The sequence below is a fragment of the Lactuca virosa genome, chromosome 4, assembly GCF_052849685.1.
Source record: "Lactuca virosa cultivar CGN04683 chromosome 4, Lactuca_virosa_CGN04683_v6, whole genome shotgun sequence".
NCBI classification, from domain to species: Eukaryota; Viridiplantae; Streptophyta; class Magnoliopsida; order Asterales; family Asteraceae; genus Lactuca; species Lactuca virosa.
The window spans coordinates 442,606,147-442,626,934 of record NC_136429.1 but is presented as its reverse complement, the minus strand read 5'-3'; the positions used below and the strand labels follow the sequence as shown (position 1 = coordinate 442,626,934).

Genomic DNA, 20,788 nt, shown 5'->3' with positions numbered 1-20,788 from the left:
AAATCCAATATTTTCCTTAAAATGTATATGTAGTCTTAAATCCAAAGACCGAAATGTATAAGTAACTTTTCTTACTTATAATAAATAATGTAAGTTTAAATCGACATAAACTCGTTTAATTTTAATGAAGTTCCCGTAAATTCCAATATTCATTAATACTTTATGTGAGTTTATTAAAGCCTTTTCTTGTAAAAGTAGTGTTCGTTCCAGAAAATCCAATATTTTCCTTAATGTGTAAATGTAGTCTTAAAACCCAAAGACCGAAATGTACAAGTAGTGTTCGTTCCTTATAGTAAAACAATGCAAGTTTAAATTGACATAAACTCGTTTGATTTTAGTGAAATCCCCGTAAATTCTATGTTTGTTAATACCACATGTGAGTTATTATAACCATGCTATGACCTAGTTGGCCTGAAACGACGTTCTTCAGGCGTCGGAAATGTTATGACATTTGTCACCCCAGACCTGTTGGTCTAGATGTTGCATGCAGCTAAGGTGTGGGTTTGTCAGACCCAATATAGATCTATACACAAGTATCACGCTCTCCCTCGAGGAGACTCTGGTTATAATACAGGACTTATTTGTAAATTGAATCGAATGTCTCACAGAAGTCATTAACGAATTTACGTGTAGTGTAATGAAAACTTGCTTAATGTATGTGTTATGTAATGTTTCATAAAGTCATTAACGGAATTACGTGTTATGAAAACTTGGTACCGTATGGCCGTACCTTGCTTAATGAAAATATCCTTTGTATAAATGTACCCTTTTTAAATGTATGTATTATGTAATGTATCATAAACTATACCTATTATAGTTTATCAACCAAAGGTAGTACGTAGTAATGTATGCAAACTATATTCAAAATAGTTTATTAAATGTTTGAATGTATCGGTTGTACTTTGATTATAATCACTTGTTATTCTTTATATTTTATATGTCCAAATCCATTTGTAAACTGATGTGTGTCTAAATATTAAGATAAAATGTCATATATTGCAATAACATATAATCACATAAAGATATACACCTTGCTCAACATGTTACAAGGTGAAATGAAATTGACAGCAACTTTTTGTTGTATACAGTTTCTGTTACTGTTCTTAGAAAATTTATAGAAAAATCATCAAAGCTCTAAATCCAAATCCTCAAATTCTGAGAGTTTGCAATATTAATCTAGTTTGTTCGTAAATTTTATCATGATTTTTAGTGATCTCTAACAGAGGTGAAAATGTTCATAATCACAGACTGGTCCGGGTTTGCCTCTGAAATGATAGGCAGTTTTGTAAAAATCACCATAAATTGTAGAAACATCATATGGAGATGTGCAAGTAGCCATTTTAAAGCTAAGAGTTTGAACTACTTGCACCTGGAACAGTTTTGAAAACTAAAATATTTAAGTTGACCAAAACAGTCCGTGATCGAAGTTCATCTTTTCTGATGTAATCTGATAGAAAAAGTTTAATTGTGTTCTTGATGATTTTACTTGTATTCCCCCCTTAAAACTTAAGAAAAACATGTAAATGTAGGGGTATGAACTCACCTTATGTGATTTCAGTAGATGAAAGTGAGATAGAGGAAGTGTTCAACCCAAGAACACTAAGAAGATGTCTTGATGATTCGAGAATCTAACACCGAATAAGATGGAATTTGTGTAAGATATCAATGATTTGAGTAGAATGGAGTTTAATAATTATGTGAATGATGAAGATACTTACTAATTGAAGAAAGAAATCCCTGGAGAAAGCCTTGAAGTTCTTGAAGTTGAGAGAAAAGATGAGAGAATTTTGGAGAGTGTTCTTGGTTGCTAAGTGTAGAATGAAAGGGCTTTTAAGGAGAATGAGGAGAGAGGACCAATCCTCCAGCTCTTAGAACGTGGGAAGAGCTGGAGATATGGTGTAAAGGTCCACTAAGGTGACAAGGAGTAGTGGGAAAGAGTGGCTGATCATAGAGTGAGGTGGTGGTGGCTTGCTTTTGTCATAAAATAAGGAAAAGCAAATATTCCCTCAATAATTAGTCCAACCACCAATTTTTTTAATACATTTTTATAAAAACCCTAGAGATTTATATATTTTGGGGCCTTAGTTTATAAAATAAAGTTTTGGGTGAAAATCCCACGTTAAAATAATGAAAAACGGAGTTAAAACGAAGTCGTAGTCGAAAAACCGGTAAAAAGGGGCCGTCTGCGAGACCTCTCGGATGGGGGCCGAGACTTCGGACCCTCGCATGCGAGGCTGCTGTCTGATGGCTTCGGATTCGGTCTCCTGAGAGGCTTCAGCTTCGGTCCTGATGAGAGGCTTCGGATCCGAGGCCTCGGATGAGAGGCTTCGGTCCTGAAGCTTCAGTTCCAGGTCCTTAAGGCTATTTTTCCCGTTTTTACCCCGTTTCAAGCGATTTTTGACCCGGTTAAGGGTCGATATGATCCAAATGATTACAAAAAGTTAAAGTAACTTTTGAGAGAGATTTGGGAGAGATTTCAAATAGAAAGAGATAGAGTGAAAACGATTTAGAGAGGTTTCGTTTGTGATTAATTTGAGTGTCCGGCTTCACAACGCAAGGTTCGTAAACCCCGTTAAACCGTGTTTTAGTGTCGTACACACTCCCGATGAGTGTGCAATAATGTTTTATCGTTTTGGTTCAATGTTTACTTAGGAAATTCAACACACGAACTTCCCAAATGATGTTTCTCTCATTAATATATTGCATTGTACAGTAATTACATAGTGTAAACCCTAATATACAAGGGTTATTGGAGTTGACCGGTTTGACTTGTTGACTTTGTTTGACTTTGACTTGACCGAAATTTGACGGTTGTCACATCATCCCCCCGTTAGAAGGAATTTCGTCCCGAAATTTTCATTTTGACTGGGATTTCAAGAGTTTGGGAAGAGATGTGGATACTTTTGTTTCATTTGATCTTCGCGTTCCCAGGTGAATTCGGGTCCTCGTTTAGCGTTCCAGCGGACCTTCACAATGGGAATACGACTTTGCTTTGTTCTTTTGATCTCTCGATCCATGATTTCTACCGGTTCTTCCACGAAGTGGAGACTCTCGTTGATTTAAATTTCGTCAAGAGGTATCACGAGGGTCTCGTCGGATAGATTTTGTCAATCATATTTTCGGGGTTAAAAAAATAAAGTTTTATTAGTTACCTATAGCGACGACTTGTCGTCACCACAGGTTTAATCTATTACGATGACTTGTTGTCGCTATAGGTTTTTAACAAGAGCCAACGACATACCTATAGCGACACACAAGTCATAATTTGCATGTGTGAAGACTTGGAGTACTTTCTAACTGGTTCATGTGTGAAGACTTGGAGTACTTTCTAACTGGTTCATGTGTGAAGACTTGGAGTACTTTCTAATGAAAACTGTGCTACTGGGGAAATTGGAAACTGGTACGTAGCTTCAAAGTCAAGAATATGCAGTAGGCATGTGATGCATTAAATGCATGAGGCACACAAGTCATAATTTGCAGCAACATATACGTATATGTGTGTGAATTGAAGAAGAAGGTTACGGCTCAAAGAATATATATATATATATATATATTCATTTTCTCTTCATTTGTTAGATACACAATAACCATAACATCATAGACTATATATATTCAATTTCATTTGTAATTTTCACTAGTTTATATTCCGCGAGTGTTACCGAAATCATTTATCAATTTTTCAGAAGTGCTTAACTTGTTTTGTTGCATTCCCAACAATTTGCTATTAATTACTTCTCCCACTTTACTTATATAAATCATCACATTCTTACCGCGACTTTTAACTTCTCCCTCACAAATGGATCCACCTGCAGATCATCAAAACCCCATAGATGACCTCGATTGGTTTAAGTACTTTGATCATCAAGATCTTTTCAGGTATATATAAACGTCACTCATTACACCATCTTACGCACAGAAAAGTGATTTTGTCGACATTGATCAAAACATGGTTTGGATTTGTAGTGATCAAAAAGAGTCTTTCATCGTGTTGGATTTGATTATCTTGAGTTTTTGGATTTTTGCAGTGGTGACATGCTCAACCATCATGATTACGAGTTGTCGGAAAAATTGCATGAAGTGCTCGATCAGAACGTTTCCACAGTACTTAACAAAGATCAAAACATCATTTCTAGAAATGAGTTTCACGATTTTGATCCCCTTGAAGATATAAGCTTATGGGATTGTTGGGAGGATGATAATTTACCATTGGTTAGTTTCAGTGAAGACTGTAAATCCGGTGGTGAGGCTACATGTAGTTCTAGTGCTGCCACCACTGATCACGGTGGCCGGAAGGTGGCAAAGAGATTGAGACCATTGGAGTTTGAAGAGATAGAGAAGTACTTTGAGATGCCGATAATCATGGCAGCAAAGGAACTAGGGATAAGTTTAACAGTGTTGAAGAAAAGATGCAGAGAGCTAAACATAAACAGATGGCCTCATAGAAAACTTAAGAGCCTTCAATCCCTCATTGAAAATGCCAAGGTAAATTATGATAATAACCTTCTATACATTACTCATGCACTTGGTAACCAAAGTAGTTTTGGTATTTTCTAAAATTTTAATTGTTAGTTTCTTTATAACTAAACATAGGTCCTAGGCATATGCCACATCAAATCAATTGATTTACTACGATCTCCTGATTTATATTTATATAAACTTAACTCATTGTAAATTTTGTGAACTCACATAAAAATATATTGCATCTACCTTAAAAAAAATTAGGAGTTGGGATTAAAGGAGGAGATAGAGACGTTAGAAGGGCACAAGAAGATGATGGAGAAATTGTCAGGTATGGAATTGACAGAAAGAACAAAGAAGCTTAGGCAAGCTTGCTTCAAAGCTATTTATAAGAAGAGAGGACTTAACAATCCTTAGCCATTTTGTTATAATTAGTGGATTTTAATCTATATTGTATGTGTTTTTCTCTTGATAGTTTGATACCCTTTTTAGTTTCATTTTATGTATTTGTCTATTGATTTTTAATGCAGAAAATTTTGTATAATTTGGGTATTATAGTTTGTATTATGTATTTAGCCATATTCTAGATTGCCGACACGACTACGCCGATGACTCTATACCAGAGGTCTATATAAATAGACTTATGAATTTAGTAGGAATAACTTGATTATAATCTTGTGATTTGTACCATGTCTGATCCACTCCTAAGATTCACTTGACATGCCCCCAGTTATGTGTAATTAAAATTTTATTAGACTGTTGATCCTAATGAGTCTACCCTAAGTCCACAACCAAACAAGGAACAGGTCCTAAGGCGGACTCACCATTTCTAGGTCAATCATTTCTTAATTACACATAACTTCGAGGTACACCTAAAGAACCTTAGAGTTACCAGTTGTAAATTGTTTGTAATACCAAGTAGTGAGATTCAATGAAATAAAATACATGCCTATTTCATTGATAAACCTTTTAGTAAATATCCTTACCATTTATATACACATGTATAATTTCGCACTTTAGTGAACTATTCTTGGTGTTTCTGTTAACGTCTTGGAGACGGAGTTATGGTAGTGGGTAGAAGTAGGTTTTGTACGGGCGTTAAAATTTACACATCATGTTGCTCGTGCGAGAATAGGGGTAGAAGAGATAATTAATAGACGCCTAATCCTATAATTACTTATAGGGGTGATCCTTATTAATTACGTCTATAATCACGTAGTGCATATCAGTTATACATAATTTGAGATAGAATAGACTTTCGAATAAATGACTCTACTCCAAGTCCACAACCAAACAAGGAACAGGAAGTAGAGCAATAGTCATAGATTCTGAGTCTATAATATCTTTAATTATGTATAACCTTGGCGTATGCACTCAGTTATCATAGGCCTACTAATAGAGGTCTTTAGTTTTCACATAAGTTGGTTATAGTATCACCAAATACTCCTATAGTATTTTTAGGTGTTTAGATTCGATTCTTAAAGTATTCCCTGTAGGGTGTAGTTAGGTTGTTAGATTTGTTGCCCATTATGACTATCCCCAGTATATGCAAGTCACTCCTCGGACATATATATTTGATCAGGCTATATCCTTCCCAGACTTGATTTACATATACCAAGGCATACCCATAATGTACAACTCCTCTTCTTTTACTTTATGTTCTTCTAGTTATGACACTATGTGAGCATGTATGCATGTATTTATACTTTTAATAAGAAACCATTCATTTTCTAAAAGTATATTTATTTGAAAAATGCACAAATCAGAGACTATTAGTCCCAATTGTGTTTATAGTTTGTATATCTTATGTGGTTTGATATACTTAATTCACTATAAACTGTGCTCTGATACCAATCTGTCACACCCCCAAACCAAGGATGGCGGAAATGTCCGGGGGTGGAGGACTTCATGTATAGTATCATAACAACAATTGTAATAGTAATTCAAGCAAACACAACCAACATATATATAATTGAAAAAGTTACATCATTGTATGAATTACATGTTTACGAATCAATTACAATATGTTGACAAAATATGAAATAGTAGACGCCTTAGCGTCCCATCCTCAAAAGCAATTGGTTACCTGTTTAATGATTTCCTGAGAATACAAGTTGTTTGAAAAAGTGTCAACACAAAGGTTGGTGAGTTCATAAGCTTTTGTTTGGTATTATTAAAAGCCTTTCGTTTGTAAAAGTAGTATTTGTTTTAGAAAAATCCAATATTTTCCTTAAAATGTATATGTAGTCTTAAATCCAAAGACCGAAATGTATAAGTAACTTTTCTTACTTATAATAAATAATGTAAGTTTAAATCGACATAAACTCGTTTAATTTTAATGAAGTTCCCGTAAATTCCAATATTCATTAATACTTTATGTGAGTTTATTAAAGCCTTTTCTTGTAAAAGTAGTGTTCGTTCCAGAAAATCCAATATTTTCCTTAATGTGTAAATGTAGTCTTAAAACCCAAAGACCGAAATGTACAAGTAGTGTTCGTTCCTTATAGTAAAACAATGCAAGTTTAAATCGACATAAACTCGTTTGATTTTAGTGAAATCCCCGTAAATTCTATGTTTGTTAATACCACATGTGAGTTACTATAACCATGCTATGACCTAGTTGGCCTGAAACGACGTTCTTCAGGCGTCGGAAATGTTATGACATTTGTCACCCCAGACCTGTCGGTCTAGCTGTTGCATGCAGCTAAGGTGTGGGTTTGTCAGACCCAATATAGATCTATACACAAGTATCATGCTCTCCCTCGAGGAGACTCTGGTTATAATACAGGACTTATTTGTAAATTGAATCGAATGTCTCACAGAAGTCATTAACGAATTTACGTGTAGTGTAATGAAAACTTGGTACCGTATGGCCGTACCTTGCTTAATGAAAATATCCTTTGTATAAATGTACCCTTTTTAAATGTATGTGTTATGTAATGTTTCATAAAGTCATTAACGGAATTACGTGTTATGAAAACTTGGTACCGTATGGCCGTACCTTGCTTAATGAAAATATCATTTGTATAAATGTACCCTTTTTAAATGTATGTATTATGTAATGTATCATAAACTATACCTATTATAGTTTATCAACCAAGGGTAGTACGTAGTAATGTATGCAAACTATATTCAAAATAGTTTATTAAATGTTTGAATGTATCGGTTGTACTTTGATTATAATCACTTGTTATTCTTTATATTTTATATGTCCAAATCCATTTGTAAACTGATGTGTGTCTAAATATTAAGATAAATGTCATATATTGCAATAACATATAATCACATAAAGATATACACCTTGCTCAACATGTTACAAGGTGAAATGAAATTGACAGCAACTTTTTGTTGTATACAGTTTATGTTACTGTTCTTAGAAAATTTATAGAAAAATCATCAAAGCTCTAAATCCAAATCCGCAAATTCTGAGAGTTTGCAATATGAGTCTAGTTTGTTCGTAAATTTTATCATGATTTTTAGTGATCTCTAACAGAGGTGCAAATGTTCATAATCACAGACTGGTCCGGGTTTGCCTCTGAAATGATAGGCAGTTTTGTAAAAATCACCATAAATTGTAGAAAAATCATATGGAGATGTGCAAGTAGCCATTTTAAAGCTAAGAGTTTGAACTACTTGCACCTGGAACAGTTTTGAAAACTAAAATATTTAAGTTGACCAAAACAGTCCGTGATCGAAGTTCATCTTTTCTGATGTAATCTGATAGAAAAAGTTTAATTGTGTTCTTGATGATTTTACTTGTATTCCCCCCTTAAAACTTAAGAAAAACATGTAAATGTAGGGGTATGAACTCACCTTATGTGATTTCAGTAGATGAAAGTGAGATAGAGGAAGTGTTCAACCCAAGAACACTAAGAAGATGTCTTGATGATTCGAAAATCTAACACCGAATAAGATGGAATTTGTGTAAGATATCAATGATTTGAGTAGAATGGAGTTTAATAATTATGTGAATGATGAAGATACTTACTAATTGAAGAAAGAAATCCCTGGAGAAAGCCTTGAAGTTCTTGAAGTTGAGAGAAAAGATGAGAGAATTTTGGAGAGTGTTCTTGGTTGCTAAGTGTAGAATGAAAGGGCTTTTAAGGAGAATGAGGAGAGAGGACCAATCCTCCAGCTCTCGATTGGACTTCGGAGGCTGGCAGAGATGTATGTGAGAGAGGTGGTATCGCGGAATGGTGTACCGATCTCGATTGTGTCAGATCGAGATGTACGTTTCACTTCCAGGTTCTGGAAGAAGTTCCATGAGGAGTTGGGTACAATATTGTATTTCAGCACCGCTTACCACCTACAGACGGACGGACAGAGTGAGCGGACGATTCAAACGCTCGAGGACATGCTTCGGACATGTGTATTGGACTTCGGAGGAAGTTGGGACACGTACTTGCCGTTGGATGAGTTTTCCTATAACAACAGCTACCATTCGAGTATTGGTATGCCTCCCTTCGATTTGTTGTATGGAAGGAGGTGTCGGACTCCCATCTGCTGGGGAGAGGTAGGGCAGAGAGTGATGGGTAGAACTGAGATAGTGCTTCATACGATAGAGCAGATACAGCAGGTCAGACAGAGATTGTTGACAGCTCAGAGTCGCCAGAAGAGTTATGCGGATAGGCGACGATCCGAGCTTGAGTTCCAGGTGGGAGACTTCGTACTCCTGAAGGTATCTCCTTGGAAAGGAGTGATCCGATTCAGGAAGAGGGGCAAGCTGGGGCCCCGGTACATTGGTCCTTTCAGGGAGACCGCGAGGGTGGGCAGGGTAGCGTGTCGATTGGAGCTACCTGCGGAGTTGAGCCAGATACATGATACCTTCCATGTGTCTCAGTTGAGGAAGTGTATAGCCGACGAGTCGGCGGTGGTACCATTGGAGGATATTCAGGTGGACGCGAGCCTGAATTATGTTGAGAGACCGATCGCGATCCTGGATCGAAAGATCAAGGTTCTGAGGAACAAGGAGGTACCTCTGGTTCAGGTCCAGTGGCAACATCGGAGAGGGTCTGAGCTGAGTTGGGAGCCGGAAATCGAAATGCGGGAGCAGCATCCAGAGTTGTTTGCAGAGCGAGACTTCGAGGGCGAAGTCTGATTCTAGTGGGGGAGAATTGTAACATCCAGATTTCCAGGTTAGTATTTCCATTATTTATTTTGAATAAAGAAGAGGGACTCGACGAGTTGGCGCCTAGACTCGTCGAGTAGGATCGCGACTGATGACTCGGATTAATGAAGGGACTCGACGAGTCCGCGCTGAGGTCAGAAACCCTAAATCCTCGGGCATGAGCCCTATTTAAGGGATCTTATGGCCCTCATTTGCGGCCACCTTCACCCTTGAGAGCACCAAGAGAACCAGAGAGCGTTGTGAGAGAGAAAGGAAGCCATATTCACCATTTCTAGTGTGATTTTGCAAGAAAGAAGGAAGGAGGGCAAGCTAGGCGGATTGTGGAGCTTAGATATACTTCCATTTGATCAGAGGAGGCTGTTGGAGGTATTAATCTATGCTCTTTCTCGTGTATATGGTGATTTATGTGAATCTAGGGTTTTCTTATGCCTTCTTTAGCTTGAATTCGAAGTATGTGAGGTCCCAAGGTGGAATGCTTCTTAGATCTGGACCTTAAGAGGTCCAGAGAGTTCTGAATACCCTGCTTTATGCTATCCCTTTAGAGATATGAACCTAGGTTGCTATTTTAGAATCCATTTCTTCAAAAGAAGCCTTGTGTGCGTTGCATGAGTGTCAAGATTTGACCTTTACGTGATTATTGGGCATGGGGAAGTCAAATCTATAGGTTAGAGAAGCATATCTGACCTCAGAAGGTCATTTGAGTGTTGCCATGGAAGAAACTCGCCGAGTCCATAAGGGGACTCGACGAGTCGAGTCGGGTTGCCCTGCGATTCGTGACCAGTGGTAACCCGTCGAGTGAAAGGTTAACTCGACGAGTTGAGTGAGGCCTTAGAAGATTCAGAGGACACGCATGGACTCGCCGAGTCACCCGAGTGCACTCGACGAGTCTGGTCAAAGTTGACCGTTGACTTGAGTTGACCTCAGTTGACCTTAGGGTTTTGGTCAGAATGGTTCTAGTGAGAGGTCAGGGAGGGGTAGAATGGTCTTCTACCCACTCCTTAGAAATGAGGACAAGAGTTGATTATAGATGTTATCATGATGATAGGAGGAGGCTAGATCGGGTATTCGAGCTCGGGAGGTTATCCGATATCGTACGAGGTGAGTCTTCTCACTATACTTTACCTAGAGTGGTAATATGCGTGACCGGAAGGTCTTATGTGCTATGAGGAGTATGTAATGTATGCTCTTATTTGATATGTATATGCTATGTTATGTTATGAGTAGTATGCAATGGACCGGAAGGTCATATGATATGGACCGGAAGGTCATATGATATGGACCGGAAGGTCAAGATGATATGGACCGGAAGGTCATTACGGGTAGGACCGGAAGGTCTACCAGGGCTGTGGGACGGAAGTCCCCTGAGACACATTGACCGGAAGGTCTTATAGCCTTGAGTGGCGTATGTGCGTATGTAGTATTTTGGGGAACTCACTAAGCATTTATGCTTACCGTTTTATATGATATGTGTTTCAGGTACTAGCGAGGATCGCGGGAAGGCGCCGGCATGATCCGTACACACTGAGAGGATTTATGTATTTGAGATCTTGGGATTTGTTTATTATGATAACATGTGATACAATGGATTTTTTTATGATATCTTATGAATGAAAGTATGTTTTAAAAATGAAACTTTTTTTTAAAAATTTACGTTGTTACATTAGGTTTGGAACTTATTTGTAAGAATAGTCGATTTAGAAATACGGTGGCAATCCCAATCCAAACCTGCCAACCTAACCCGAACTCAACCCAATAAATAGTAGGTTGGATTAAGATTTTGAACCCATTTAATTAAATAGGTCAACCTGTTTAATTAAAGAGGTCGAGTTAGAGTTGAAATTCATAACCCCTTTACAACCCACCAACCCTTTTAATATTTTTTAATTTATAGTTTTTTAGTATTATTTTTTAGTTGATCATTATATTTTGATTATTTTTTATTTATCAAAAACCATGGATTATTTGATTTTTAAGGGGTTTTTTGTGAAAATTTAAACATGTCAACCCGTGTTTAACTTGTTTAGTAAATAGGTTAGGTTGGAAAAACAATAAACATGTCAACCCAAATTCAACCCATTTACTAAAAATGTTGGGTTGGGTTGAAAATTATCAACTTGTTTATTTAAACGGATTGGGTTGAGTTTGGTGGACATTTTCAATCCATTTAATTAAACAGATCAACACATTTATGACCCAACCTAGCCAATTGTCACCCCTATCAAGAAACTAAATGACTTAATTTGTTAGTAAAAATCTCATCTTTGGTCTAGTTTGCAAAATTTCGAACTTTGTGAAGGCTTAGATCTAAAACCCCTAAATCCCCTAAATCATGTTCCCTTCACTTGTGATTATTTCATCTACAGTAAAAGAGGATATCAGTATTTGGTTCTTGAATTGTTGGTGGAACCCATTGATTCAATGAGTTTAGTAATAGATATTTTAGTGTTCTATTTTACTGGAGTTAATCTATATATTTGATCAAATTGAGATTTATGAAGCTTAAATGGGTGATGAATCCTTCATTAGTTCATCTACATCCTAAATTGACCATGGAATTCGTGTTATGATGTGATTTGAATGGAATTCTCATTGTCTATTGTTGTATCTATTGATATGTATCAATTTAAGAATAACAATTCGTTATATTTCATCTAAAGTTGTCAATGACCATATTAGATCATTTAAATAAATATATACATATATCCCTTGATGACAACATACCACACATAATCTTTGATGGCATATAAAACACAAATTAGCTACATAGATCAAATAGGCATATTATATTATAATTAACGCATATAAACATGTTCAACATCAAATAGTCACCAAAATCCATACCATTAAAACCAAAATATTGTCATCTTACACAAATTTAGTTAAACAAACAAATAGCACAACCAAACACCAAATCCAAAACCACCATTTACAACTCCCAACCAAAACCCTTAAATAAACCCTTCTACAAGACTAAGAAACATGTCAAAGTCAACTATTCGTGAAAAAAAGTCAACACTCGAAAATTAGGGTTTATAGAAAGTTAAAAACCCTTCTATAAAGTCAAAATATCATCAAACCTACTTTACCTCACAACACCAAACCCTAAAAAGGAAACCAAACCACCATTACTTGATATGTACCTAAAACCCTAAAATATATATATAATAAGATTGGGTTATTATGCACATAAATCACTCTTGAATTTGTCCTTTAAGCTTCTTCGTGTGATTTGATTCCAGGTGGCTTTTCTGTTCTCCCTCCTATTTAAAAATAAAAAAAAAATAGTGTGGTTAAGGATTTGTTTGGTAATGGTTTGATGGAATGGAATTGACATATTATGGGAATGGAATCTGGAAGAGTTGTTGCATAATGCATTCCATGATTATTTTGGTTGTGAGTTGTAGACATGTAGAAATAGAATGAATTGTGTGTGCACTTTTTTATATTATATCAAGATACAAGTGTAAAAAAATTTGTGAATTTTTTTAAGGGTTTTATACAGAAAAATCTCATTATTTTGGGAAAATTTTTGATAAAGTCCTAAATGTCTTTTTTTAACAGGAAAGTTTCGTTATTATGGGAAAATCACATAATCTGTCATCTCCTGTTAAAATAAAATAAAAAAAAGGAATTTTTCGTTAATTTTGGGAAATTGTTAAATAATCAGGACTTTTCTGTTAAAAAAAAACATTTAGGAATTTATCAAAAAAATTCCCAAAATAATGGGACTTTTCTGCATAAAACCCTTTTTTTAATAAAAAAAAAAAGTAAAAAAATAAATACATCCCAGATATTAAAACAGAAAATATATATTCTAGTTATTTTTAGAGCCTAAAACTGAAATTTAATTAAAAATCATTAGTTTTTTTTAAAAAAAAAAAAAAGGCATCTGTCACTAAATATTATATTAATAAAAGTTTAATATCAGATAAAAGGAGTGAAAAAATTAATAAAACAGAAGAATCAAATTGGTTCAAGAACAGCCCATTCCATTCATTCAGATAACACAAAATGCTTTTTTTCATTCCGATGGAATGAACAATTCCATTCCTTCCATGATTGCTAAAAAATCATAGATATAAAAGTCATGCAAATATCCTATCAAAAAACATTCAATGGAAGGAATCACATTCTTTCAACAACCAGCCATTCCATTCCATTCCATCAAAACACTTTTTCCAAACGGAATGACCAATTCCATTCCATCCATGACTCCATCATACAGATATAAACCAGTCAAAAAAAAGTTACCTGACTATTTTCAACAGTATTTTTACTACGAACAGATGTCACTTCTCGAATTTTAATAATTTTGTCAATATACACAGTAGTCTCCTTGGTAGAATCCCTCCTACAAACACAAAAAAAAAACTCACAAAAGTTATATTTTAATAATTATAAACCAATTTAACAATAAAGTATATAAAAAAATAAAAATATATAAATATACCGAGGGGTAATATCGTCCGGTTGTTTCTTCCTTTTCTTGTTACTCTGTGTTTGCTCCAACAAAGTACTTGCACACCTTTTAAGCCACCCAAAAGGAGCAGAAAGAGGAGGTGTTGACCCATTATTATTTAATTCATTTTTAAATGAATTAATTTCCACAATTTCATTTCTTTTTTGCAAATTTGGATCACATTCTTTAATTTCATTTTCAGTGATTTGAAAGCCAACACCTTTCACATCTTCTAGTTTCTTCAACTCTTCGATCTTTTCAAGAATCTCTTGTCTATCAGAATGTAAAAGTTCCCTCTGTTTTTCCAATTTTACCCTTTGGTCTTTTAACTGTTGTATAGAATCATTCAATTCAGCCCATTCTTTATCCCTTCTTTCATGATCTAAAATGATTTCTTTTCTTTCCTTTTCAAGTTTTTTCATTTCAATGTTGACTTGTTCAGCTTCTTTTCTTGCTGTTTCTTTTAAAGATGAAATGTATTCGAGTTCTTTTTTCTTTTCTTCTTCAAAAGATTTTTCTTTTTCCTTTAAATAGCTTTCTACTTCTTCACGTTTCTTTTCAATACAATTCTCTAATTCTTTTTTCTGCATTTCAATATCCAAGACAAAATCGGTTCTTTCTTTTTGGATTTTGGAGAACCAATCGGATCGTTCTTTTTCGATTTCTCTCATGAACTTTTCCCTATCGTTCGAAACGGTATTTACGTCTTTTTTGTATTGTTCCCGAATCATGTCTTTTTCCTTTTTTAATACATCGCGTTCTTCCTTCAAGAATTTCAAGATTGTAACTCTTTCTTCTGCGATTTTCTCTGATTCCAATCTTAATTCTTCTCTTTTTTCATCGATTAATTCCCATTCCGTTTCAAATTTTGCTTTTTCTTTTTTTAATTTTTCTGCTTCACTTTCAAATTCGTGTTTTTGAGCTCGAATCATGTCGATTTCCTCTTTTAACCTTCTTTCCAAAATCATCAACTCGTTTGTTTCGTTTCTCATGGCTTCCACTTTCTCTTCTGCATTCAAAATTTCCTTGCTTCTTTCATCCAATAACTTTAAGGATTTTTGAAGATCGATTTTCATTTGATTAACTTCTTCTTTTTCTTTCTCCAATATACTTTTCTGCAGCTTTAACTCTCGTTCCACTTCAAGGACTGTTTTGTCTTTTTCCTCAACAGCATTCGTTTTTTCTGAAAGCTCCTTTTCCTTCTCACCAATGGCTCTCGCTTTAACCTCCAATTCATGCTCTTTTTCTGCAAGTAAATCCTCCCGTTGACTAAAGTCAACTTCCCTCAACTCTGAAGCCCTTCTTTTGTTCTCAAACGTTTCCTCCATTGCTTTGAGTTTTCTTTCTAATTGAGCTTCAAATTGGGAACTCTTCTCCTTCAAAACAGCTTCATGATCAGACAAAGCCTTTTTAACTCTCTCCTGAAAAAAATAAAAAAAAACAAATTTAGTAATTCCAATTTAAAATATATATATATATATATATATATCATTTGGAGTAAATTAAATAGTAACTCACAGATTCCTTGTTTGCAATTTCCTCTTGCTGTATACGCAACTCTTCATACTTCTTTTTTAACTCGTTTTCCTTATTTGTGATATCCTGTAAGCAATAAAGAATGAGTAGAGGAGTATAAGTTATTATAAAAAGAATAAAATATCTGAACAAAACCTCTTCTTTAGAATCCAAGGAGGCTGCTTTTGTATCAAGATTGTGTTTTTCTTCTTTTAGAGATTTACGTTCCTCTTCAAGGCTTAATTTTGAAGCCTGCAACTGCTTTTCATGGCTACTTATTTCCTCAATTCTACTTGAAATATATTCTTCCCTTTGATTTAACAAAGCTTGCCCCTCAAGTAATCTTTCTTGTGATTGTTGCACAGATTTCTGCCTTTCACATAAAGATTGTCTTTCAAGAAGAATTTCCTTCTCTTTTGCTTCACACCTGTATCATATACATACAGAGCACCAAATATAGTTAATTCAGTGCTGGATAAGGCAAAAAGTATATATTCATAAAGATAAGATAACATACTCTGATTTGAATGAATTTATCTGTCTCCTAAGATCATCTTCACGTGCTTCAACTTCATGTAACTTTCTTTCAGAAACTCTTCGGTATCTAGAAGCTTCTGCATCCAAAGATTCTGCAGCTTGCATCTTTGAATTGGCTTCAGTCATCTTTTTTAAGGCTTCTTCCATCATTGTTCTTGCTTCAGCTAATTTAATTTCAGCTGCAACTTTTGCCTCAGCACATTCTGCACGCATCTCATGTAATGCCTTTTCAATCTAGAAAAAGAAAGATACTATTTTAGTGAAAGCCAATAAACACGTTATGAAAAGAAAACATTGTATGCGTACATTGGAAACACATTCTTTCTCTATTCCTAGAGCTTTCTTCAACTTCTCTTCCCTTTTCTTTGCTTCAGCTAAAGCTGATAAATGAGCAGCTTGGTTGCTCTTGAGTGTCATTTCAGCTGACTCTGCGGTGGATTTCATCTGTTCATAGCTCGCAACCCACTCTTTTTTTTCAATTATCAAAATGCCCATTTGATTTTGAAGGTTGTATATCTGCATCAAATTCACAGAAATAGATAAGACAATGATACCAATGGAGGAATCCAATTAATAGTTAACGTCCAAGTAAAAGAGGAGTTGGAAGGTTTTCTTGAAGATTAGGGTTTGTACGTTTTTCACAATACCCCTTTCGCTGCCCTAAAGATGACTAAACCTCCCAATTTATGTCGCAAATTAATTCAAGCTTTAAAACTCAATTATCACTATGCATTAATGGAATTCCTTCCAAAAAGAGAAAAACAAAACACCTAGTTACCAAAGAATAACATATACGTCGAGCAGTGAATATAAACAAAGCCAAGAAGAATATTAATCAAGGTAAAAGGCAAAAGAGAGAGGACCTCAGCTTCGAGTTTAGCGATGTGAGCGATGAGTGAACCTTTATCCCTTCGCTTAATCGATTCTTCATCGAAGCCAGCTTCACGAAGACGCTTCCATATGGTTTCATCAGTCAAAGGGCTTTTCAAACTCAAAACCCTAGACGAATTGTTGGGTGTCGTGGGAGTAACTGCAAATCGCCCCGAATGAGGACTCGCCATCCGATCTGAAAACACTCAAACCTAAAACCGAGATCGATGATCTGTTCCACGATTCTCTTTGGATTTTGGTTTTTCGATCGACTTTTGACTCTTTTTGTTCACAGCTGCTTTGCTTTCAGCTTTTCGTTCCTTTATGATTTTTATTTCAAAATAAACATTCATTGCCAAACGACGACGTTTGTAAAGCGGTAAATAAATTCAAGACAAAACTTCAAAAATGGTCCCTGTGGTTTTCGAAAATATCAAGTTTAATCCCTAAGTTCAAAAAACCTCACAGATGGTCCCTGTGGTTTCAAAACTTTTAACATTTGGTCCTTCCGGCTCACTCCGTTAGCATTTCACCGTTAATTAAGGGGCATTTTTGTCATTTCACTACCTAGGGACCATTTATGAGGTTTTCTATTATTTATTTTTTTAAAATAAATAAATAAATATGCAAGGGGTTCCACCCATCTCTCTCTCTCTCTCTCATTGTGTGTTCATCCCAAGAAAACTCAAAAGCTTCAACTGTCTGGTCACCCCTAACCCCCCCCCCCCCCATTTCTCTCTCTTCGTTCGTCTCCTCCCCTTTCTCTCTTCTTCTCCATTCTTCTTCTTCCTCCAGAAAAAAATCCCCCCACTTCCCTTTTATCCGATCACGATTTTTAAAACCATGTCTCCAAAAGTTAAAGAACTTTCTTCAATTGGGAGACTGAGAGCTATTTGTAACCTTCTTTTGACTGTATAAGCATTATCACTTCGATCTAGCTCCATTCCAAAGACACATCCGGATTCAGTTTGAACAAAGGCTCGTCTTCTTCCTGTAAAATGTTTAATCCCTTCCATTTTAGTGTTTCCATGGTATTCTCTTCCTAAGGGAATGTTGAAAACAGCGACTTCCATTTGGTGTTGTCGGAGCTCACACGAGTTCCTGACGTAAGTCGTCGCCGGTACACCCGACTACTCGTCCGACTCTCCCTTATTTCTTCAATCGTTGGTCAAAAATTAGGAACAAGGGAAAAGAGTGTTGCATTCTCCTCTCTCTGTCACGCAGGAGACGTTTTTATTGATTTTCCGATTTGTGTTAAAAAAATGAACAATGGTTGTGGTTTATGGTTTGATGAGGCTCTTACAATGGAGAAAGAAGGGTGGTGTTACGGTTATCTTCTGGTGATTTGAACTTTGAAGTCGTCGTGAAAATCAGAACAGGTACAAATTCATGGAAGATTTGTCTTGGAGCATTTCTACGAGCAGTTGGTGTGTGCATTAAGGACTATACAATTAGACTTTGTTTTCACTTCTAGTTGAAATAAAAATTGATGTTGAATCCAATATGACAACTGAGAATTGGGTTTAAGATTGAATGATGGATCGAATATCAAACAAAAATAAGGAAAAAAGAAAGAAAAAAATGAGTAGTACTTTCTGTTGTGTAAGTTGTACTCTCCATTATCTTAGAACGCCTGTGATTACAGCGCTGGGAGATTAAGAACGCAAGAGGCCATTAGAAAGCTCAAATAATCGAATGTGAATTTCTCCAGGTGACAATGGTTGTGAAAGTTGGAAGATTCCTAAAAAAGATAGAGAGGGTACTTCGAGTCTAATGTTTTCAGCACAATAGTGTTAGCGTGTGATTATAGAGGTGCGATTATAAACATAGGTGTGGGAGACGAGGGAAACCTTAACCATCCAAGCTATGTGTTGTTGCATTTTCTTAGATTGTTGCAGGTTTTTTGTTGGGGTTTTAGTTAGAGGTCCAGAGAGAGAGAGAGAGAGAGAGAGAGAGAGAGAGAGAGAGAGAGAGAGAGAGAGAGAGAGAGAGAGAGAGAGAGAGAGAGAGAGAGAGAGAGAGAGAGAGAGAGACCTTATTTATTTATTTTAAAAAAAGAAAGTAATTGAAAACCTCATAAATGGTCCCTAGGTAGTGAAATGACAAAAATGCCCCTTACTTAACGGTGAAATGCTAACGGAGTGAGCCGGAAGGATCAAATGTTAAAAGTTTTGAAACCACAGGGACCATCTGTGAGGTTTTTTGAACTTAGAGATTAAACTTGATATTTTCGAATACCACAGGGACCATTTTTGAAGTTTTGTCTAAATTCAATTTCTTTTCGTTTTGGGGTCCGGATTGTTCAAAATTCAAATGAGAAGAAATAAATCTGGTTTTTGAAAAAATAATTGTAAAAATGATTCTTTTCTTAACCATCTATATCTCTTCTCTTTAATTTTTTTATTTTTCCCTATTGTAATTTGTATCGATCTCCTTGTTATATTTTTAGGACTTCCTCTTGTATCCATCTTGTATTTTTTGGGCTCCCAAGACAATGAGAAATACGTACACATTCTCCATTTTCTATGGTATCAGTTTTGAAAACAAAATTAATTTCCTAAACCAAAAAATCGGCCACCAACTGAAATCTTATTTATCAGCGTGACGAAACCAAATCAAACTCTAAGGAAGTCTTTCACCAATTCATCCGTTACACTTGGTTCCCGAAAAGAAAAAAAATGGGAAAGTAAAAAACAATATAATAAATAAATAAAAAGATATGAGAAATAAAAAGAATTCGTTTGGAAAAAATAAAAAGAAAATACGTATTTTATATGTTCTCAAGGAAAAGAAAAAATAAATTCGAGTTTTATTTTCAAAATTTAATTTATTTTCTTTTCAAACCTTCCAAATTGGATGGTGAATTAGGAGGAAATTCTTTTTCTTCTTTCTAATTTATCTCATTATATAAAACAATATTAAAGCCAAAAAGAAAAATCATAGGTTAGCACAAATTTTTCAGGAGTTGCATAATAGAAAAATGCTCATTTCTGTAGGTAGTTTCCGTCACAAAATCGCCACTAAACAGAGTAATTTACACTAAATTAACAATTATCATACTTCGTGACGAATTGCCAACGGATTCGTGAGGGATGTGTAACGGATTTCCAAATGATGTTTGACAGAATTTCGACGAATTTTCACTAAATTTACATTTAACGAGAAAATTTGAGACATATCTCGTGCTACCCGGTGCAACATAGTAGATCCGCCCATAATATAAAACGAGGAACATCAATTTTTTTTATTCTCGCTTTCATCCACTTCGCACTTCTCTCTTTAATCGAGACTCAGGAACTAAGCGTTACTACATCTACCCAAATGATATTCCATATAAAATACATGTGAACTATAAACCCTAGATGACAACCATGCTATTTGTCGTAATAGAAGAAAGACCTCCTATTTAAAAAAAAAACTGATTATTCTATTGTTAACTTCATAGCATACATGCACATGATTAAACTAAATTAACAACATGCTATTGGCCGTAATAGATGAAAAACTATTACAGATCCAGCCGGTTTATATATTCGGTCATTAAATTCATATTTTATGTTCAAAAAACACAATAAACTTTTATTATACACGATTTACCATTAAGTTAATTTTGTACAAATTTAGTCACCTTTGTATTTTCCGGTCATCATCAGTTTTCTATCATCTTCACCGGCCAACAAAATTCCAAAGAATAAAAGAAAACACAATTTTACCTATTTATTTTTTAAAAACATTACAAAGCGTATACCATCCTTATTATTCTATGCGGTGAAAATGCTACACCATCTGTTTACTACCACCAACATCTCTACTATCGTCGC

The 20,788-nt window shown here is 35.3% G+C and overlaps 1 protein-coding gene across 2 annotated transcripts; it reads right to left on the bottom strand.

Annotated features, from left to right (window-relative positions):
• Positions 1–12,408: 12,408 nt before the first annotated feature.
• LINC4 (crowded nuclei-like protein) lies at positions 12,409–17,286 on the bottom strand. 2 transcript variants are annotated; one of them, XM_079046186.1, is made up of 8 exons: positions 16,961–17,286; positions 16,404–16,613; positions 16,078–16,331; positions 15,717–15,987; positions 15,564–15,647; positions 14,037–15,466; positions 13,838–13,937; positions 12,409–12,846 (listed from the first exon to the last, which is right to left on the bottom strand). In XM_079046186.1, the coding sequence occupies exons 1-8, from the start codon at positions 17,156–17,158 to the stop codon at positions 12,778–12,780; spliced, it is 2,616 nt and encodes an 871-aa protein (XP_078902312.1). In that variant the 5' UTR covers positions 17,159–17,286; the 3' UTR covers positions 12,409–12,777. The 2 variants fall into 2 exon arrangements, with proteins under 2 accessions (XP_078902312.1, XP_078902311.1); XM_079046185.1 differs by having other exon boundaries at positions 15,564–15,987.
• Between the last annotated feature and the right edge of the window lie 3,502 nt (positions 17,287–20,788).